The 23,676-nt window shown below is 41.1% G+C and overlaps 1 protein-coding gene across 2 annotated transcripts in view; it reads right to left on the bottom strand.

The window, feature by feature from the left end:
* Window positions 1-1,709: 1,709 nt before the first annotated feature.
* Window positions 1,710-23,676, bottom strand: part of GALNT5 (polypeptide N-acetylgalactosaminyltransferase 5) — a 47,387-nt gene continuing 25,420 nt past the window's right edge. Inside the window, exons 8-11 of one of the 2 annotated variants that reach the window (XR_014490956.1) lie at window positions 17,796-17,876; window positions 11,904-12,065; window positions 6,880-7,271; window positions 1,710-3,898 (exon numbers count right to left, since the gene is read on the bottom strand). Coding sequence is in view for 1 of the 2 variants with exons in the window: in XM_083350448.1 (XP_083206574.1) it covers window positions 7,131-7,271; window positions 11,904-12,065; window positions 17,796-17,876 (384 nt within the window). In the remaining variant the exon portion in view is untranslated. Of the gene's footprint in view, window positions 7,272-11,903; window positions 12,066-17,795; window positions 17,877-23,676 lie in introns of both variants that reach the window. The other variant, XM_083350448.1, reaches the window with a different exon arrangement.

Below are 23,676 nucleotides of genomic sequence, written 5' to 3'. Positions count from 1 at the left end.
TTTGATTGCCTGAGTTGTGGCTTCTGTTTTCATGCTGCTAAGGGCACCGCTGCTCTGCAGCTGCCCTGCAGTTGCCCCTGCCCAGTCAGGTCTTTATCATTTTTATTAAATTTCTTTTGCACTTGACTTAACTGAACATCAGGGGTAATAAAAAAACCCAGGAAAAGTGAAATGGTGCGGGGATGGAGCTGTTACAATGCCACTAAAGTTTAGAAATGAAAGAATGCTTTAGGTTTATTTTTCACGTTTTGGAATTTATTTTTGTTCATCATACTTCTTCATTGTTTAAATGAATAAAATGACAGTATTGTACATACTAAACACAAACCTCATTGTACCAAGGCAAGTTGTTTATTTGCCCCATTAGTCTGTATGACCCCAGAGGATATATTTGCAAATAGTAGGCTTCTGTTTATGATCCTTGTCTCCAGACAAATGCTAAGAATTCAGTCAACATTTCATCTTCATTCTGAGAACACATTACTTTGTGTGAAATAAAAATGTGTGTGTACGTGCACAGATTTATTGGAATTAATATTTGGAAAGAAATAAACTGAATTAAGAATCTACTTTGCTCTCCAAAGTTGTGAAGTAAACATCTCATTTTTATCCCAGCTATATTCACTAGGTATAGTTTTTATTTGTTGCATAATGAAAAAGCTGACCATATATATGCAGTTACATACATAGTCACATACATACATTGTTACATACAATCCCCCCTCACACACATACACATTGCAACAACACATAGCAAGATTCTTAAGATCTGAATTTTGTTGCAGAGAGTTTCCTTCCAAGAATAGCTTTCAAAGTGGTCAAGATTGGTACAAATATCTTTTCTTTCTGAAGTCTGGTAAGTGGTTCCCATCACCCACCCTGTAATCAAATTGTAATTAAGCTTGGAGTATCGGTTTTCCTGGTTACTTTCCATATATTCTAGTGCAAACATTTTAGTCTCAAGCCTACAGACTTCAGCAGCTTTGGTGAGCTTTTGTTTCAATAAATGCCCCTGGTAAATGTCTCATTATCAAGGCACAATTTGGGGGTGTTTTAAATTTGCTTACAACAAAAACTGCAGTTGAGTTGAAGAAATCAAAAATCTGGGTGACGTCAGCTCTAAGCTGCTTAGTAGCTGCCCCTGTTGATTTCACACACAAAATTGGTGTTAAAGAACCAGATCCAGAAAAAGGGTCACTTGCTTTATACACAATTAGTGATCATTATTTTAATGTGAGTTTTGTATTCCACTAGAGAAGAAAGCAGAAAGACAAGGGCCCAAGTGCACAGGTGCTGAATAGGTAACACCTGGCTCAACCGCCGTAACTGTACGAGGGATCTAGGAGTCCTAGTGGACAATCACTTAACTACCAGTATGAGCCAGCTGTGTGCTTCAAATAACATGCAAAGTATTTTAACAGAATGTTTTGATCTCTCCTGAATTTCATCATTTGCCCAAAAATTTTAGGGAGCCAAACATTGCAAAGGTGTACAGTATTCAAGAAACCCTATTTGACCATATCAAACTCTCAGTCATGCAATCATTCATGGAAAAAATATTGCACTTCAGATGCTGAGCTACATCTGAGAAACAACTAAATATCCGTGGCGCTGCAAAATTAAGATGAGGAGGCAGTAAAACACACAAACCATTTTTATATAGCAATTTTGGTATTTAATAGTTTTCAAAATTAAAATTTTATGTCAAACATTATCAACAAACAGCATCAAGGAAGGGACATCTTATATAAATAACATGTGCTCAAGTTTGAAAAAGTAATCTCTTATACATATCTATTCTGCAATAATTTCCAGAGAGTTTAGTGAAACTTACTCCAAAGTAAGCCATAAGGGACTGCACATTAAGGCACGTCTTGTTAGTTCAGATATTTAAATCACTGAATGGTTTACAAGGATTTACAAATTCTATTGATTTTAATAAATCTACCTAAGCATGAATAAGAATCAAATCCAATAATGAAATCCAGTAATGATGGGAGGAGCCTGTATACAAATCTGTATCCAAATCATCACAATAATATACTTAAATTCACCAAAGAAAAGATTAGCTCTTCTCTGGATGCTAATTCAGCTAAAAAAAAGAGCAGCTATTAAACTGAAACAATTTTAACATCAAGAGCATAACATACAACCGGAACAAATTATATTTCATATAAAAATAGTGGCAGAGTTCATACATTGATCCCTAACGTTCCTGCCTTTTGCTGTTTCAGACACAGATCTGTTTCACAAAACACGGGAGTCTGCCTAAAACAGTTTACTGAAGAAGTCACAATTGCTAGGTTCATACATGCATACATACAAAGATGAAACAAACAATATATTAGGTTAGTGTGTGGCATGAAGCCAACATGGTGACATTTAAGGCTCCCTGAAATAGATATTAGGGATTCATTTTGAATTCCCAGGATCAGTGAAAAAGAGAACGGTTGCATCAGTATCAGCACCTTCATTCATCATGAGTAATAAATTTTGATTTAACAGAATGGTCCATATTTTCAATAAATGACCTTTTGATCCAAGACTTTGGTAATACATCAAAATACAGTAATGCAACATGTTCCCTTACTGCACAAATAGCTGCTGTTCAGGTATCTAGCTGTGTAAACTCATTTGCCAGGTCCGCATGGATTTTTTGTTGTTGTTCTTAGGCAAAACCAAGATTGTGCTTTAAGTAGATAACAAAGGGAAAATAACTGCAGAGAATTTGCAATCGTTTCAGTGAAGCTTTATCTAAATTTAGGTTTATAGGTGCAACTTGAGATTATTCTCATTTCAGAGTTGACACCTATCTTGGAGAGACGTTAAAGATGTCCATGTTTTGTCACATGTACTACAGATCAACGTGGAAGGGTCAGATTTTCAATCTAGGTGTGCTGCTGTTATGATGTATCAGTGCTGTGCCAAATACAGAAGTTATCCATGCAGACAGGATGGACCACTAAGTCTTTTTTGGCTCTCTTGTTTTCTATATTTCTATCTTTAATGGGCATTTCATTCATTAATGCAAAAATCATCACAAGCACACAGTTCAGTTTCATTGGGCTTTACAGAAAGTGAAAAGTGATGGCAGGCTGCACTGGCAATTTATTAACATTATCAAACCAATTTCACATGGCTTCTTTAGATATTTTTAGACGTTCGGTGCCAGGATCTTAAATTACGGTGAACATGAGGCACAAACATGTGACTGATACTTGTTCATCAATCTATTTTGTAGGGAAAAAAAAGTGTAAGAAACATCAAAATTGGATTGTGATTTTTTTTTAAGAGCCGAGAAATGGATTGGATAAATTCAAACAGTAAAAAAAGAATATAGTCAACTGTATTTGAAACTTTTTGCGCAAGAGACCAAAGCAGGTAGATTCACTTAAAAACATGGGCAGAACCAAATCCTAGAGCAGGGGTCTTCAAAGTTGGCCCTTTTATGACTTGTGGACTTCAACTCCCAGAATTCCTCAGCCAGGCATGCTGGCTGAGGAATTTTGGGAGTTGAAGTCTGTAAGTCATAAAAGGGCCAAGTTTGAAGACCCCCTGTCCTAGAGCACATCTATATCTTGGCTTGATTCTGAAAACAATTACACAAAGAGCTGCAACACACAGAAGCCAAGGAGGCAAAGTAAATACCAACTCAGAGCTAATGTAAGGATGAGGGGCTTATTTCTTTTTATTTCCAGATATGAATTCAATAATCAGGGTGGGAGAATGAGGGAAGATTCTTTCTGTCCTCTTCTACACTGCTTGATAGTGACATCCAAAAACGCGACATCGACTTTCTAAATCTGGTTTGTTTTTGGAATGCATTTTTTGTAATTTTCACCAGTAAGCAAAAAAGATAACATATGGTTGCAAACTGTAGGGAAATAGGCCAACATGACTACTTGTTAAAGAATGAAAACAAGAAATCACAATTGATTGTAAAGGGATATTTGTGCCATTTTTTTAAAGCTTGCGAATGCTAATTGTATCAGATACTCTGCTTTGGAATGAAAGGAATTTCACAGGTGCTCATTCTTATATCCTGGACTTCAAATTTTTATTTGGATATTGAGCCCCAGATATCTGTTTCCTGCAAGAAAACCTGGGTATAATATTGCATTTTTTTTTCTTATGCTGCTTTGTTCCCCACGCTGCACAGAGAATACAGAATGATTTTTAAAGCCTAAATTAAACCATCGCTGAAACGGACATTTCGGAAAAGGAAGAGTGAAAATGCAGTGGGACTGATGTGAAATACAATGTGACTGTTATGTACGGCCTCTCTATGGTTGGCTAAATGAAGAAGGATAGAATATCAGCACACAAAATGTAATGAAATTAATGTTTTAATGTGATCATGAGATCACAGACAACATCTGTGTAATTTTTTTGATAGTGCCCGCAGGGTAGCAATACTAAATGATATTCAAGGGTAATTAGAAAGACAGTTGGGAATGAAACTGGGATGTCTGCTAGGCAAATCAATATTTTGGCAACTTTGCTTCGCCAAGCATTGTCAGCACTATGTGAAATTAGGCTGTTATTTGACAGAGACCCTCTTAAGACACCAAATAATCTTGTAACCAGCTGTAAATATGACGGCTGATGAAAGCTTGGCTGCCTTCTAAGCTTATATTACAAAAACATACAATAATGGTTTTAGCATAATGTTCTGAGACACAAGATGTGAATTTTAAATCTTTTACTCCAGAGCAATTCACAATCATAAGAATTCTTATGCTGATAAGCAGCTAATTAACTCCAGAGTTACCAGTGTTCACTGCTCTTAAATTAATATCTTGAGAGTATTATTGTTAAATGTGTTGGTCCTGTCAAATAACAGCCTAATTTAACAGTGGGCGTGCCACAACCAACTAAGAGGATGTAGGGAAGCAGGACCAGACTTCCTCAGGACCCTCAAATCCTGAGAAACACACATTTTTCATATTGTTTAAATGGAATGTGCTATAACAAGGGTGTCAAACTGCCGGCCCGCGGGCCAGAGCGTCATGGAGAAACCGCGCCCATCCCATTTTCGGCAATGGGAAAAAGTTCCGATACGTCGCGTGACGTCACGTGATGTCGCAAGTCTGACATGCCTGTGCTATAATGTCAGGTATCCACCTAATGGGGAAGCCTATATTTTATTTATTTGTACCCCTTTTATTATTTTTACAACTTAAGGTGGGGAAAACATCCCAACACATCATCTTCGTTCTATTTTTCCTACAACAACCTTGCGAGTTGGGCAGAGAGTGAGTGACTAGTCAAAAATCACCAAGCTGGCTTTCACAGCTAAGATGGGACTTGAACTCACGGTCTCCTGCTTTCTAGCTTGGTGCCTTAACCACTAAACCAAACTGGCTCTAGGTCCTTAATTAGGAGTTTCAATTCACTAAATATAAATATCTCGAGATAAAGTGGCTGCAAGCCAGGGCACAGTCCCCTTGTGCTATGCACAAGTATGCTAAATGCAGAGAAGTATATTTATAGTGTGCAATTATATACTGTATAAATAATTTCATTATACTGTTGGGCAATGTGACTTCAGATAGTAGGTGGATAACTCAATGGTGTTTCTCCCAACATCAAAAAATGTAAGTTCACATATTGACATTTGGAAAACACAAGTATTTGTCTTTTTAGAAGATGACAAACTATTTCAAGATGCTGGGATATGTGTGAAATTTGACTATGCTTTTGGAAAGATTATTTTCTGTTAAGTTCTGTCTGTTTCAGGGGATTATGCCGAGAGTGGTGGGACCCAATGAGTTCTATTCTTAAGTAACATCTTTTTTCGGAGATGTTCACTTTGAGCCTTACATCAGGAACATCCCAGTCCTTGTAGATTGTGAAAAATCACTAAAATATCATAGAATATTAACTTATATGATGGCAAGTTCCAAAGTGCACATCAAGCAGTCTTCTGAAAAATGTTTCTGTGACCCAAAGAGTTGCAGGCATGTGGCAATGCTTGAATCTCTGTGTGTTTGGAGGCTACAAGCATCTGGCACTTCATGCTGTCAGGAACATTACACTTAAGTTCCAAATTTGCTATCAAATAGTAAATGCATGACAGATTCTTCCATCTGGGAGTGCCTTATGATAGTAATACGAACTGCTGGAGGAATTACCCAATGTGAATTTATGTGGTTCTTTAATTTTTCACGCCTGGTGAAATGAATCACATCATTGACATATATGAAGGAATGCTGTTTCAGATAACACTCTATAAGCTCTACTTCATGAGTTCTCTCATTTTGCCCTCTCCTCCTGCTGAATACATGCTTGTCATCATTCTGAAGGGATCACACCTTTATGTCCACAGTTTTTCTAAAACAAGGAATGTGAATTCTTGTCACAAGAAGGAAATGTACACAGAAAACTCAGCCAGAGTTGTAAATTATCCCAAAAGAAATTTCAAGGCAAAATAAAGTATTTTAAGGCCTCCAATCCTGTTTTCAACATAGCTATGGGATTCTTCTTTCTCCTTCCCATCTTGGATGATCTGAAAGGTGACGAAGTGACCATAATTCTAGGAGAAAGGGTCACTGAAAAAGTTACTTCTGAACTCTACCGTCAAGTGATTTCAGCCTGAGATTCTAGTGCATTTTCTTGAAAATGACAACAATAAGACTTTTTCTGCTAGACTTGGGAAGACATTTTCAACCTTCTGTACGTGCTTTTGAAACAAAGGTTTTTTAGATATTTAAGACTACAAGGTCTGCCAAAGTTTTCCAAGAGAGAGAGGGGAGGGGGAGGGAGGGAGGGAGAGAGAGAGAGAACACTAATGAACTGAAATATTCATAACGACTTCCATAATAATATCAAGCATAATATTTCGTTGTTAAGTTTACTTTTTATCATGGAAAAAGATACTCAAAGTACTTCCTTTTTGTTGAACTTTTTTTTTCCTGCCAGATTTCTGCCCAGCTTCCTTTGAGGTAACAGCCCTGGTTGGAATGATACCACCTTAAACCAGCTGTGCCTTTCTCCATCTCTGTTGACTTCCCCATATGCTGCTTTTAAATTGTGGTTCTGAGAAACCTTTTGTACATTTCTAGAATTGACGTTCTTGAACTTATCAGCGTACTAAGCAGCTCCTACATATAGCTTGCTTGGCTTCTGCTTCACTCAGCATAGTAGTTTTCAAATTGCCACTTCTGATGGATATTGCTTGGAAAACAAATGTTAGCCCTCAGAACTTTCTGAGATTGATCTATTTCCAAACATGTAGCCCTTGAAAGGTGCTCTGAAACAATGTGATCCATCTAAAGAGAAGAGAGAAGACGGTGACAGTGGGTTATACACACAAACCTGAAAGGTAAACCATTGATTTAGTACTAGAAAAGCTTGGTCAAAGTAAATCCTGCCATGTTTCCCAACAGAACTAAGGAGAAACTTCGTAACAGTTAGAAGAATTAACCAGTGGAACAACCTGCCTCCAGAAGCAGTGAATGCTCCAACACTGGAAGTTTTTAAGAAGAGACTGGACAGCCATTTGTCTGAAATGGTATAGGGTTTCCTGCCTGAGCAGGGGGTTGGACTGGATGACCTCCAAGGTCCCTTCCAACTTTACTACTATAATTATTATGATAAGCAGAACAGGAAGTGTACAACATGTCTATTTGTTCTTGGACTTCAAAGACAATTCTTCCCATCTAAATACTAATTGTTATGTAAAGGACATTATACCATGTGGCCTTTGCAATAATGGATCATTTAATGGCAGGTGATTCTGCTCTTCAGATTGCAGTATTACCCAGCTGATGAAATAGGGGACACATCACAATGAAAGGGGGTTGGATGCCTTGTTAATTGTCAAAATTATGTATAAATTCATGAAAAGGTTTGAATGAGCAAAAATCATATTCTCAGGTGCAACTAACTTAGGTGTCTAAGTAGGTTTCCTAATAGTAACGTAACTATTCTCAACCGAAGAAATAGGCTTTTTTAAGAAATAAGTTTGAAGGATCTTTGATAAAAATAGATATTTAAAAGCTGAAAAAGTTAAGGAAATGAAAAAAATCTGCATTGCCACTAATATTCAAAATCTAGAGATTCATGATGCAAGTAAATGGCTGATCTTTGTAATGAAGGGACTTTCAGCATTCAAGATATAACACTGGCAATAAGAACAAAAAGAAAGCAATTCATTAGCATTGCATTCATTTCTTGCTAAATAAACTAAATTTGGGAGTGCGTGGAAAGAAACCGCCCAGAATTACCCCGTGGTAAGATAGGTGGCCAATAAACTTTACAAATAATAATAAAAAAACTTTTTAGCATCCCACTTCAGTGTTTCTCCCATCAGATTCATATCTTAGACTTGATGTCTGGCCTATCTGTGTCAAGTTGCATGTGTGTACATAGATGTAGGCACAATATTGACACTAGAGGTTGTCCTTACTTACAACCATTCGTTTAGCGGCTGTTTGAAGCTGCAACGGCATTGAAATGACTTGTTTTCACACTTACGACCACTGTAGCATCCCCCATGGTCACATGATCAAGATTCACACACTTGGCAACTGGCATGTATTTATGACAGTTGCGGTGTCCCAGGGTCATGTGGTCACCATTGGTCACCTTCCCAGCTGGCTTTTGACAAGCAAAATCAATGGGGGAAAATCAGATTCATTTAACACCTGCATGATTCATAATTCATTTAACAACTGTGGCAAAAAAAGAGTCACGAAACAGGGCACAGCTAACAACAATTTTGGGCTCAGTTATGGTTGTAAGTCGAAGACTCCCTCTACTATATCCAGAGAGATGGAAGCAGGTATCTTTCAATACCTGGAAACCGCCTAGAATTATCTTTGGCAGGATGGGCGGCATACACATTTAATAAATAAATCCTTCCTCTTTGCCCTTCCATACAAAGGAAAATGAAGACGAAGTTTCTTATGACTAACCCCCAAAGAGTAGGCTGCTCTGCTGATTTTTCTTTATTCTCAATAGAAGCAGCCATAAAAGGGCCTTGTGAGTAACAGCTATTACTTTCATATAAAAGAAATCCGTATTTTGGTTTCCTATGATGGAGACAGCTTTAGGCTGCATTTCTCCCTTAAGGTTTATATTCTCTTCCTTTAACATCCAAAATTCTCATAAAAACTAATCTGATCTTTTACCACAACAGATAAAGGTGTATACCTCAGTTTGATGTTAATTTAACATTGTATGGATGGATGCAGCAGTATGTATCCAATTGTGTTTAATTAGTTTTTAATGGTTTAGAGGAGGGAAGGAAGGAAGGAAGGAAGGAAGGAAGGAAGGAAGGAAGGAAGGAAGGAAGGAAGGAAGGAAGGAAGGAAGGAAGGAAGGAAAATACTCAAACATCTTTGTGATGACAAGGATCCATCTTTCATATGAAGACAATTAGAAACTGGCAAACTATTTCATAGCTTAAATGGATGAAAATGTTCTTAAACTTTTAGGAACCCTTTTCAAGACAATACATTTCCTTTTTTTAAGGAATTCTATTCGATGGAGGAATAAATGGAAGGCATCTCTATACCAAGACTAGATACATGATTACTGATGAGATATTCTAATTGCTGTAATTGACCTTCCCCACAAAACCAAGAGATTCTACTGACATATTCTATCCCCGTTCCAATTTTAGATACAGGAAAATCATTCTAATTTACTTTAGCATTTTCTTAGCATTAAGATCAATTTCTAGGTCCTATAGTTATGGAGGATAAAAAAATATATATTTTTGCTAAAACTATTTTTGGATCCTAAATGAGCAGTTTATGCTCTATGCCACCTAAGGTAAATATATTTGAAAGGTTGCAACTATAGCTTTGACAAGCTTGTATCAAAGCAACAGGAAACCAAATGAGATTATTTTTCAATAACTTCAATAAAACATTGGCTGTTTAAAAGACTTTTTAACACAGCCTAATACAAAACTGGATGCATGTACTCCAATTGCAACAAGTTATTCACTGCTGTAGTTTTACACTCTTTTTTTCTTATTTGCATTTACATTCTGCTTTTCCTATTAATAGCTAAAAGCAGATTACATGAGGTTCATAATCTTTCTCCCACAATCCTTTGAGGTAGAATGGCTTGAGAAGGTGCGATTGGTTCCATGATAAAGTGGGGAGGGGCCTCTGGCTCTCCTTGTTCGACTCATCACTTCACATAACCTCTACACATATTGTCATCTTCTCTATACTATAAGGAGCAACTTTTGCACTTCATCTAACCAATGTTGTTTTATCTGATGGAGAGTTTCTCCATCTTGTATAGAGACATTTACTTTCAATATGAGATTTTTTTTAAAAAAAAAACTATCAATACTGAATCTGGAACATATCCCATTCAATAAACATCTCACAGTGTTTTGTAAGGCTGCTCTTTTGGTGCCCTTTGTATCAATCCTCATTTTGGATATTACAAACATTACTTAGTGCAGGGGTCTTCAAACCTGGCCCTTTTATGATCTGTGGACTTCAACTCCCAGAATTCCTCAGCCAGCGTGCCTGGCTGAGGAATTCTGGGAGTTGAAGTCCACAAGTCATAAAAGGGCCAAGTTTGAAGACCCCTGACTTAGTGGGGTTTTTTTCCTGCTTCACTGTTTTCACTACACCTTTGTGGCCATTTGGTTAAAGTAACAGAATAATTTATAGTACATGGCAAGCCCTAGCCAAATTTGGCCGGTCTTAAAAATCCATGCAGGGTTAGTGAAGAAATTACAGGGAACTTGGCAGAGGCGTTCACAGTCCCATTGCTTTCATCAGAAGGATGAATCATTCAGAATGGTGAAAGCAGTCTTGCTTCACAAAAACTCAAGCTCCGCCCCTTTTGTACATGCCTGCAACATCATAACTTATGTGGAAAAAAGGTAGACCTTGTATCAGCCACCACCACCATTACCTATGTTTGGAATTAAAAAAGAAGGAAATGACAAATTGTTTACATATGGTTGACAAGAAAGCTGCACAGAGGTGTCCCTAGAGTCAATTAGTCATGAAAAAGACCATGCTTCGGAGGGCGGGGGGGGGTGAGTTGCAAAATGCACGAGTCTCTCTGATCTGTGTTTGATGTGAGCTGCCTATGAGTTATATTGGTATTAGATTAGGGTCTAAATCTGATGGTTGCCTATTATCTTTTAGCGTTTATTAACGTGTGGGTTGTAAATTTTTGTTTGGCAATTTTTTTTAATGACAATATTCCAATTTGGATATCCTAAAGAACGCGTCCCTGCTGAAATAAATAGGAAGTGATATAATGGAACAGCATTAAACAAAGGGCACAATCAACAAAAATGTTTCCAAATTTATTTTTGTTACTCCACTTTTTCACTACAAAATGGAGCATGGAGAGAAATTCCATGACTGGCAAATAATAAAATTTGGAGTTGAAAATATCTGTTAAGTGTAACTCCAAACCCTTCTCTTTTTTTGACAGGGGTTTCATTTTACAAAATTTGATACTAGCTCGGTAGTCCTTAGACTTTCAGTCAAGACTTTCTATTTGCAATCCTGGAGTTAAAAGTGTGAGGTTAGCACTAGAGAGACCCGTGCCCAAATCCTGACTAAACCATTAAGCTCACTACTGGAGGATCCTGAACAAGCATAATCTTCAGTCTAATGTTCAGATCAGGGGTGTGGCGAAGAGTTAAGTGCAACGAGAATGATATACACTGCCCCAGACCACTTGGCGGGAGCTGATGATAGATTAAATATTCACTGATATTACTTCTCTACCTACAAATGATAGCTAAGAGTAAACCTTGCATAAGTCCTCTCCTTACTTGAATGACAAATGTCTGCATGTCTGTCATTGCCATACAGAGGGAAATGATGTAGCAAGCTCTCTTTGTTTTGAACCGGTTCCACTTTAGCCACAGTGAGAGGGGTTGTTATTTGCTAAACAGCCGCACTTACGAGTTCTGGGTGAAAAGCAACCAGTGATTTATGCAACCATTTCTGGCTATTGTTTCTTTTATCGCAAGGGTGCAGACCCAGGGTCCCTTCGGCATCAGTAAGTGCCACGCAGGAGCCTTCATGTTGGATTAGCCTCAGCCAGGTGTAGTTGAACTTTTGGTTCTGCACATAGAAAAGAATTGGAAAAGATAAAAGATTCAATCAGAGTTTTCTGAATTAAAGAGTTGATTCTCTGTGACTATGCCCGGGATTGTCTAAGATGCTCTTCCCAGAGGTTACTCAAATACTGACCAAAGGGTCAGTATAAATAATACAATTCCCTTTCTCAGTTAGACCAATGCTAAAGGCACACATAAGACCTATTTTCAAAACTTATGATCCATTAAATAAAAGACTGATTTTTTTATTGTTCCCTTCCCCCCCCCCTCTCAACACTTACTCATTTTGTTACTTTGAAAATCCATAAAACTATGTTTGGGTTATTAAGTTGAAAATGTAGGTTATTCAAACAGTAAGTGTACATTTATTTTTTTAAATTCACTTTAACAGGTTAATTTTTGTTACAAATGGACCTAACAAGCTGCTTCATTTGTTCCTTTCCTTTAATAAAGTTATTATTGAAAACGTAAGCAACTGTCAATTCACCTAACACAAAGGAAGTTGCATATTCAGAGCATATGCAAAATATTATTTGGATATGGAAAATATTACTTTTCAGGGAAAAATGTTGAAGGGGGACAATAAGATTCAAAATACACATATTGCTACATGAAAAATGATCTAATCATATTATTTTCTGCATCTGAAATACTATTGCTCTCACCATTTCTGCCTTTTAATTTTATTAAAGGTTTGCCTATACTGAGACAAATTGGTATGTATTTCCAACTACCCCCTGTCAAAAAATAAAAAGTTAGGAAATAATTACTCATCCATTTTTAAAAAATTTCTTGGGGCAAACATGTTAAAAAAGACTTCTTAAACCTCTTCTCCATAACACTGCAACTACTTTTCCCCCCCCCTCAATTTTCTCCATTTTTTTTCCTCATGGGTCCTCATGTCTATTAACCCTGGCAGAACTAAGAAGAGCATTAGTTTTGATTTGTGAGTGCGGAAAGCTAGGAAGCATGAGCAAACCTGAAAGAGAGCACAATCCTGCTTTGTCTGGATGCAGACAGTCTTTACTGAAGTGCTGACACTAAACTAGGGATTTTCCTTCAGTGTTCTTTGTGTTCACAGCCCTACCCTACTCCTGAGCACTTCCCAAAGCCACCCAGCCAGGATCAGGGTGCTCTTCTCTAATTTCACTTCACTCCTATTCCAGGGTGAGTCTTCTTAGACTTCTTCTTGGGGCCATCACGAGTGGGGGGGCCTGTGCTCAGCTTTCTCCAAGCAGCTTGACTGTTGCAACCCTTGTGTTTCTTGTAGGAAAAGGGACAGAGTATTCGAGCAGAGCCCATTCAAAGGGACCCCCTATCTGAAGAAGGAATTCTGGCCACAATTCAATTTTGGGCATGCAAGCCAGATGAATCGCTGCCACATTGTAATCCCCTTCTGTCAGCATCGCTGGGTACATCTGGCCAGGAAATCAACTCCACAGGAAGGCTAAGAATATTATAATTGGGACTGGCTATAACAGACTCTTCCAAGTCTAATTGTGATGTACTTCCTCCTCCTATTCTTTATAGCTCAGTGAATTAGGGAATTGTCTGCCTGAATAGCTTCTAAAGGTTACCTTCTTCTGCACTTATAAAATACTTCAGCCCCCTTTTGTCTACGTAATGGTTCTTGCAGGACTCTTTCACGGTAATCTGCCTTACCCTGTACACCCAGGTTTCTCAACCTTGGCAATTTTAAGAGGTATGTTGTGATTCAGGGTCAGCCTGTGGGTTCGGCAGTTGGGTCGGATGACTCAGAGGAGGAGGGGGGTGTTGAAGAGCTTGCTGAGGGGGTTGAAGATCTTGCTGATGAGAGCCCTCAGCCAGGCCCCTCCCACCTGGTCACGACAGAGACCCAGCTGTGTGAGCCTGACAGCGTGGATGAAGATGACCCACAGCTGGCCCTGTTCAAGGACGCCCGACGCAGGAGGCAGTCAATCAGGAGTAAACAGAGGAAGGCAATGGGGCACCTCGGAAGGAGGCAGAGAGAAGCCACGCCCTGAACTGTATAAAAGGGGAATGCGTGGGAGGGCTGGTTTGCTGAAGGCAACCGCTTGAAAAGCTCCCGTTTCTTGGTTCGTGTCTTGTTCCGTTTGTTTTTGTATTAATAAATTTGGCAGGCTTAATTCCAGCCTCTTGCCTTCTTGTAAAAGGGGTTGTCCCTGCCTTTTCTGCAGGGCCGGTAGCAGGCTGGTACAGAACAAGGTATGGACATCAATTCCCACAATTCCCTAGCCAGCATGTTAGTAGGGGAATTCTGGGAATTGAAGTCCATGCATCTTAAAGTTGCCAAGGTTGAGACACACTGCTCTACACCTTCTGTTTGGATAAGCTGACAATTGGATTATCCAGACAGAAGTGGATTCCTTTTGACTGCAGAAGGTCTTTTACAGAAGGTCGCCCCCGGGGCTCCAGGGCAAGTCGTGGGAATGCCTATTCCCACGACGTTAGGGAATGGCAGCAGGTGCAGGAACAGAGGGCCGTATCGATCTCAGGGAAGGCCTCTCCGCTACTTGCAAGCGGTGAGGCGTTCCGACCCTCTTGTTCTGCCCCAAGGTCCCGGGAGTGAGGATGTGCAGCCTCCTGAGCTCCGGCTGGTGTACTTGAATGCCAGGTCTGTCGTTAATAAAGCTCCTCTCGTCCGTGACTTGGTCAAGGGTGAGCAGGCGGACCTGGCTTGCATCACGGAGACTTGGTTGGGCCCAGAGGGCGGTATTCCTCTGGCTGATCTTTGCCCACCAGGTTTCCGGGTGCTACACCGGCCTCGGGCTCAGGGTAGGGGTGGGGGAGTGGCTGTTGTTATGAGGGAGACCTTAGCTCCGCGGGAGGCCACCGTTCCGCAGATAGTCGGGTGTGAGTCTCTCTTCTTGAGATGCGGCCCTGGTGCGCAGTTGGGCTTGCTGCTGGTGTACCTTTCGCCTAGTCATGCAGCAGCAGCCCTGCCTGAGCTTCTCGATGTCCTCTCTGGGTTGGTGGTTGAGTTCCCGAAACTTATAGTTTTGGGGGACTTCAATCTACCATCTCTGGGAGGATCATCTGAGTTGGCTCGGGAGTTCATGGCTTCCATGACGGCCATGGACCTGACGCAAGTAATTTCAGGACCGACTCATGAGGGAGGCCACACCCTTGACCTAGTTTTCTTATCTGGTCGGTGGTTAGATGATCTTGGTGGGGGCTCCCCAATTATTATGCCCCTGTCATGGACCGATCATCATCTCCTGCGGCTGGTCTTCCGTTTTGCCACCCCCCGCCGTGGGTGTGTGGAACCAGTTAGATGGTACCGCCCCAGACGCTTAATGGATTCCGCGAGATTCCAGGCAGCGCTGGGGTCCCCACCTGCCTCCCCTCGGCAGATGCCTTAGTGGAAGCTTGGGAAAGGGCAGCCACTGAGGCTCTTGACCGAGTTGTACCCTTGCGGCCCCTGACCCGATGCAGATCCCGTCGAGCTCCATGGTTCTCCGGGGAGCTCCGGGAGATGAAGCGCCGGAGACGGGGCCTAGAGAGCGGTTGGAGGTCCAGCCGATCCGAATCTGACCGATTGCGACTAAGAACCCATATCAGGTCTTATCTCGCTGCGATAAGGGTGGCGAGGTCTAATCACTTCGCTACCCTTATCGCGTCCGCAGATAATCGCCCGGCCGCTCTGTTTAGGGTGACTCGCTCCCTCCTTAATCAGGAGGTGAGGGAGGAACCCTTGCAGGGTCGTGCCGAGGAGTTTAACAATTATCTGTCGGACAAAATCACTCGGATTCGGACCGGTTTGGACTCTGACTGGGCAGAGTCTGGCGATCAGGACGTGGGTGGTCTTGTCGATATCACTTGGGAGGAGTTTGATTCTGTGACTCCGGAGGAAGTGGACAGGATTATGGGGAGACTGAGCTCCACCACATGTTTATTGGACCCGTGCCCTTCCTGGCTGGTTTATGCAGCCCGGGAGAGGACACGCAGCTGGTTCCAGGCAGTTATATCAGCTTCTTTGAGTGAGGGTAGCTTCCCTGCCGTCTTGAAAGAGGCGGTGGTGAGGCCCCTCCTCAAGAAGCCTGCCTTGGACCCAGCTGTATTGAACAACTTTCGTCCGGTCTCCAACCTTCGCTTTCTTGCAAAGGTTGTTGAGAGTGTGGTGGCGCATCAGCTCCCTTTGGTCCTGGATGAAGCGGATTATCTAGACCCGTACCAATCGGGTTTCAGGCCCGGGCACAGCACGGAGACGGCATTGGTCGCGCTGGTGAATGATCTCTGGAGGGCTCGGGACAGGGGTCATTCCTCTGTTCTAGTCCTATTAGACCTCTCAGCGGCTTTCGATACCATCGACCATGGTATCCTGCTGCGGCGTCTCAGGGGATTGGGAGTGGGAGGCACGGTTTTACAGTGGTTCTCCTCCTATCTCCAGGGACGCTCGCAGTCGGTGTTGACAGGAGGGCAGAGGTCGACCGCGAGGTCTCTCGTTTGTGGAGTTCCTCAGGGGTCGGTCCTCTCGCCTCTCCTGTTCAACATCTATATGAAACCGCTGGGTGAGATCATTCGTGGCTTTGGAGTTGGGTATCATCAGTACGCTGATGATACCCAGCTTTTTCTTTCTACCCCAAACCACCCCAGTGATGCCCTCAACGTGATGTCCCGTTGCCTGGAGGCGGTTCGGGTCTGGATGGGGAGGAACAGACTTCAACTCAACCCCGACAAGACCGAGTGGCTTTGCATACCTTCATCCCGGGTTTATTCGGATATTCCATCTCTTTCTATGGGGGGTGAATTATTACCCCCCGTAGATAGGGCTCGCAACTTGGGAGTCCTCCTAGATTCGCGGCTCACCTTGGAAGATCACATGGTGGCTGTGACTAGGGGGGCTTTTGCCCAGGTTCACCTGGTGCGCCAGTTGCGGCCCTATCTAAGCCGGGATGATTTATGCACGGTCACTCACGCGCTCGTGACCTCTCGTCTAGACTACTGCAACGCTCTCTACATGGGGCTTCCCTTGAGGACCACCCGGAGGCTCCAACTGGTACAGAATGCAGCCGCGAGAGTTGTGTTGGGAGTCTCCCGATACTCCCATGTGACACCTCTGCTCCGTGAGCTGCATTGGTTGCCAGTTGTCTTCCGGGTGAGATTCAAGGTGCTAGTAATGGTGTTCAAAGCCCTCCATGGCATGGGGCCGGAGTACCTCAGGGAACATCTGCTGCCGGCATCAAGCTCCCTGCGCCCTGTGCGTTCCCACAGAGAGGGCCTCCTCAGGGTGCCACCGGTCAGAGAATGCCGACTGGTGGCCCCCAGGGGGAGATCCTTCTCTGTGGGTGCCCCGGAGCTATGGAACCAGTTACCGGTTGAGCTCCGGACGGCGCCCGATCTGCGCTCCTTTCGCCGCGATCTGAAAACATACTTGTTCAAGCAAGCCGGCCTGGCCTGAGGGGGATTGGTGGGGTTTTTTATTATTTTTACTGGGGGTTTTTACTATGTATCAATTGTATTTTAATCGGGCATGCATTTAATTATCTTTTAGTTTTTGTAAATTTCTGTGTTTTATTCTTGCCCTGTACACCGCCCTGAGTCCTCCGGGAGAAGGGCGGTATAGAAATATTAATAAATTAAATTAAATTAAATTTACAACTAAAAATAATACAAGCATCACAGCTGGGTAGAGAACTTAATAGCTTATATAAGATTAAACCATATCCAGTATTTTGAAGACGTTTTAAAAAGGGTTTAGCCTCTAAGAATAATGAGAAATAATTCCATTTACCTTGTTATTAATATCACATGTTTCCAAGGTAAGACTAGATCGATTCACAGTGACGCACTTATCCAATGCTACATTAACAATCTAGAACAAATAAATGATTGAAACATATTCAGGAAAAAAATAACTTCAAATTACCAAAAAGGACAATTGTTGACTGAAAATGTTGAAGCAATTCAATTTTATAATGACTATTTAGCATTTGCAAGCTGCATCTGATTGTATTTTATTTGTGGAAGAAAAATATTATGCACTGAGTATGCCAATTTATTACCAGCATAATATATTTGTATGCCATTGATTTTCCCAGGGCAGAAAAAATACTACTAGAAGGCTGAAATGAAAAGAAGTCCGAAAGGATCTTAACGTTTTCACGTAGGGATAGGAAGGCAACCGAATCAATGGAAGGCTGCATTCTGCAACTGAACCAAGATTCAGATTGTAATATTTTTCACTACTAGCTTCCAAGAGAATCCAAATTAGTATATGCACATCACACAACACATTATGCAATGTGCAAAGAGGAGAAAAGAATAGTAAACAAAAGAAATTAAAGACATGAGAAAAAGAGGCAGAACAGAAATTGTATCTAAATCTCATTTACACAACCCTATTCATTGTATGGCTTTGCATCTCCCTATTCTTGCAAACTATCCTTGCTTTCCACATTCCGACATATACCGATTCAAACGCTGACATTCGAGATTGTCACCCATCTTGGATTGAGCAACTCTTCAAATCCATTCAACTGCATCTTTTATTTCCCTTTCCTTTCATCCCATTCATTCTTTCTTCAGATATTGATTTGTGATTTGATTCGCGATCTGATCTTCATTCATTTTTCCTATATAAACAAACCACGTCAACCATGCTTCTTCTATGGGTATTCAGTCCACACTAATTCATTCTTGACTCCATCTCTTCTTGTTTTACTATGCACACTTAAGTATCCAGTCCTATTGCATTCAACTTACTTTTATGTTCTTTCTGAGATACTGAACGCTGATTACCCGAAATAAGGCATAAATACACTCCTGTACAGTGACTTTAATTTCTTTTGAAATACTATCCATTCTATCAGCAATCAGTTCATTTTAAAATTCTCATTCCACTTTTCTATTTCTAGTGAATGTTTTCTGAAGCTGTTCACTCACTTCCTCTAGTTCTTTATAAAATTTATTGACAACCTGCAATGACTCACTCCATTTTCCCTGTCAAACATGGCAAAGGTATGTCTGTCTTTGATATGTTATTTTTCTACAAAGTCATACATGTCCCACACTGTACCTTGCAATCTACCAGACATTCACCTCAAATATTGTGTTTCCAGCCAACAAGGCATCATTCAAGGTGCTGGTTATCACCTATAAAGCCCTACATGGCCTGGGTCCGGGTTATTTGAGGGAACACCTGCTGCCGGCATCAAACGCCCTTCGCCCAGTGCGCTCCCACAGGGAGGGTCTGCTCAGGGTTCCGCCGGTGAGAGATTGCCGGCGGGTGACACCCAGGGATAGGGCCTTCTCAGTGGGAGCGCCTGCCCTCTGGAACCAGCTGCCGGTAGAGCTGAGGACTGCTCCCGACCTCCGATCATTCCGCCGGGGCCTGAAGACCTGGCTCTTTGAGCTCTCGGGCCCAGGCTGAGGAGAAAATTTTAACTGGGGTTTTAATCTACAGGGTGAATTTAATGGTTTTTTAATTGGTTTTAACTTTTGTATGTTTCGATTTTAATTCCCTGTAAACCGCCCTGAGTCCTCAGGGAAAGGGCGGTATACAAATGCAAATATTAAATTAAATTAAATTAAATCAGCATCCAAAAATTCACATTTATGTCCCTAGCCAAGAAACCTCTATGCCAACATAACCACTTGTTACATTTTTACTACAAATACATTAAACAACTATGAAAATGTTTCACATCCTTGTCTTTATTCTATGCTCAATGCTGAACAATTCCCCAAGCATTCCATTTGTTTTCTCACAAGCTTTACTTCCATCATAATCAGGTCTTATGACATTAAGCAATTATTCTCCAACTTCACACTTACAAAAATGATTCTGCAATTCCTTCTGATAGGTGAAAATGTGAAGCTGCAATAAGCAAAAAATTACACTATCCCAGTCTTCACCATGTCGACTTGAACTTACGGTAATCTCTTACCAGTGTCCAGTCACCTCTACAACTTCCTACCTCTCACTCAAGGCATCTTGTCCTCTGCTTTATTTCCTGCAGCTCCTCATATTATAAAAGTCTTGCTATGAACTATTTGTACAAAAAGCACAGTTTGTATCATGACTCTTTGATTGACTCTACCCTCCTATTTCCAGTTTTAGGTGAACATACAAAAGTACTTTAATTTCTGTTGATCAAAGCTAATACAATTCCTGAATCTTGTGAACAATCCTTGGCTGTCCAAACTTAACTTTCCCTACTTCAAATGCTGTTGTTCAGTTTTTCAAAAGGGAGTCTCCACGAGTTATTTCTATTTGTTGCTATAGCGTATCAGCAACCTAAGCAGGGACAGGTAAAAATGTAATTATCCACAGCTGACCTTTTGCAGTTAATTTGGTTGCCCAAACCATTGAAACAGCAATCTTCTACTTTAAAATTAGTTGGTCTAACCAAGACTAATTTACAGTTTTAAACAAACTCTTCCAGATTAATGAAGTGAGCTGTAATTTGTTATTGTAAAGGTCAAAAAAAATAAATATAAATAAGTGGGTAAGCCCTCCTGCTGTTATAAGATCTCAGTTTGCTAATGGATTTGGAAGATGAGTGACTGATTATATATAACATTTTTTTCAGTACTGAGATTTAAGACTTATCAAGAATCCCTTCTTCCCCCACTTCATAATATCGATTTTTGTGATGCTTGAATTCATGGATAATAGAACAGACCCTAACCCATTCCTTGCCCTTAGAGTAAGGAGATTTAGAAGAGGAAGGACTCCTATACAAATTCAAAGTTGTGGTGACAAATGGAATCTCAGGAGATGTTCTTATACCAATTACGAGGGTAATTCGGAAATAAACCTCCATTTGGTTATCAATGACAGACACTCGCAGATACAGAATTTTTATTATACACATTAGAACACTACAACATTACATTACATTTTGGCATAATCGCCATTCAAATTGAGGCACTTGTCATAATGTTTTACAAGGTTTGAAATTCCTTACTAGTAATCCCTCGGCTCTAAATCTGGGCTATGGGGGGGGGGGAATGATCAAAAACATCCCAATGGAACTGCTTGAAAAGTTCTTAGGTGTGTCTAGTGGTGTGTGGGCAAGCATTATCGTAAACCAACATCACGATAATGCCCCAACCCTTGTTATGGATGGCTCATCTGAGTTTTTGTTTCACAGTAGACTTCTGAATTGGTGGTTGAACCACACTCCATGAACTTCACTAGCAGTAATCCTTTGGCATCTTCATATTTGACGAGATTTTCTATGGCACCACTTCTGATGTGGTGTTGGCTCACGATAATGCTCACCCGCACACCGCTTGACGCACCCAAGAACTTTCGAAGTAATTCTGTTGAGATGTTTTTGATCACCCCCCACTGTAGCTCAGATTTGGCGCCGAGCAACTACTACTAAGGAATTTCAAACCTTGTTAGATGTTATGATAAGTGCCTCAATCTGAATGGCAATTATGTCAAAAAGTAATGTAATGGTGGTAGTTTTCTTTTCTTTTTTATTGAAAAGTTTTAAAATACAGTTTTCCTTTAAAAAACCCCCCTTCCCCCTCCCTCCTCCCCTCCCTACCTCCCCCCTATCTCCCCCCTTCCCCCTCTCCCTCCTCCCTCCCCTGCCTCCCCCCCTACTTCCCCTCCTCCCCCCCTCCCCCCCCGACTTCCCAGAGCAAAATACAAGGTATATATCTAAAAAGCAATCATAAACAATCATATACTAACAATTATAAACTCTAAAATCCATCACTCTCTAGCTTATATAGAGTAAACCAATCCTTAATAATACTAAATATGTATAAAGAACTAAAATAAAAGAAAACTAGCGTCATTCCCATCTATGTTCTTCCACAATTCACTATTACCTAAACATATTCTCATTTACACATCACAAGCACCTATCCCTATTAACCTCTCTAGCCAAAATAGGCTATAATAGATAGTTCTTACACAAATTAACCCGCATCAACCCACAAAACTTTCTTCCTCTTCCTCTGTAGTAAATTGTCCATTAATTCCAAATTGAAGATTCTGTTACCATACATATCATCCCAAAACTCTTAAAAACACAACTACCACTTGACTGTAAGTATATTGTGGAAGTTCCATAGATTTCTACTGGTCTTATTTTTTTATCTTTTTTGAGCGTTTTAAGGCAGCACGCGTCACCCTCTGTTCTCTAGGATCATCCAAAAGAGTTGCAGCTTGATCTCCTCCTGTACCATTCTCGTCTATCTGTCCATCTTCATCCTCTTGATGTTCTCCTTCTCCAGATCCCTCTGCAGCTTCCAAAAGTGTTGATGGGGTTGCTTTTAAGACATTGTTGTAAAAATCATGCGCTTGCTTCACAGTACCCAAACAGTACCTTTTGCCATCATACATGAAGCTCAACCCAGCTGGGATCTCCCATCTGAACCTTATATCTCTTTGCTTGAGCTCTTGCACAAGAAATATAAAGTCCTTCCTTCTCTTTAAAATCTTTGGAGGAATTTCTTTTAGAACCAAAACTTCTTGACCAGCAATCACAACTTTAGTATCATAGGTAGCTTGTATAACTTCATCTCTAATTTCCCTTTTTACAAAATAAACCACCACATCTCTAGGCAACTTTCTCTGTTTAGCAATCCACGAGTTCACACGAAACACTTTGTCCATGCCTTGTTTTATTTCAGATGCTGGATGGTTCAATACCACCTCAAAAGCCTCAGAAACCAGCTGCTTTAAATCTTCCTTAATATTCTCTTTTAGGCCTCTAATTCTAACAGCAAACTGCATCTGGTAAAATTGAGCCAGACTCAGTTCGCTATCCATTTTGTCTTTTAAATCTTCAATTTCCAATACTTTTGCTTCTAATATAGCATTCTTTTGAGTCAAATCTTCCACTTTGTCATCCAGCACCTCCACACATTTAGCTACTTTATGCACTGAGGACAAAATGTCTACCTTCATCTCTCTGAGTTTCTGTTCCATCCTTTCTTCCATTCTCTGCTCCAATTTCTCCAATTTCTCCTCCATCTGTACAAATTTAACACCCATTGACTCCAAAATTAACTGGGTATGTTTTTCAAGATCCTTCGATGTCAATACATCGGGAGAATGCAACGCCTGCAATAATGATTGTTGTTGCACCGGAGAATTTCCAGCACTCCGAAAAGTTCTAGGGGGAGGTTTAGCCGCCATCTTTTACTTACAATTGTGACGCACTTTCACTTTAAGTTTTAAGCAAAGTCCATCAAGCTCGAGAGTAAAATAAAATAATCCTCTTCATCTCTTCATCTTTCCCTCTTGTACTGCTCTGCCTGCTCTTTTCCTTTCATAGTCTCTCCTTCAAGCAGGGATGGTCGCAGACGCCTGGCTCTGCTCCATAAAGTCCGGAGCAGAGACACTAGCCAGCTGGGAGCAGCCCAGGCTACGGGGGAGTTCAATCCTTCAGCCACCCAAGCTCCAAGCTCAGGCGGCCCTGGAGAACTCGACCCCTACCTGGGGGCTCACCCCCTCCTCTTCTCCCGAGGAGGGGGCTTCAAATTCGCCCGAACAGCTGATCGGCGCTGTTTCGGGCGAAAAATCACACAGCTGAGCCGCGGGCAGCCCGGGAAGGCTGTCTCCGGCGCCGCGGAGCCACCGGAAGTCCAATGGTGGTAGTTTTCTAATGTGTGTAATAAAAGTTCTGTCATTGATAACCAAACGG

Source organism: Vipera ursinii (assembly GCF_947247035.1).
Source record: "Vipera ursinii genome assembly, chromosome: 1".
Lineage (NCBI taxonomy): Eukaryota > Metazoa > Chordata > Lepidosauria > Squamata > Viperidae > Vipera > Vipera ursinii.
This window is presented reverse-complemented; position numbering and strand designations above follow the sequence as displayed.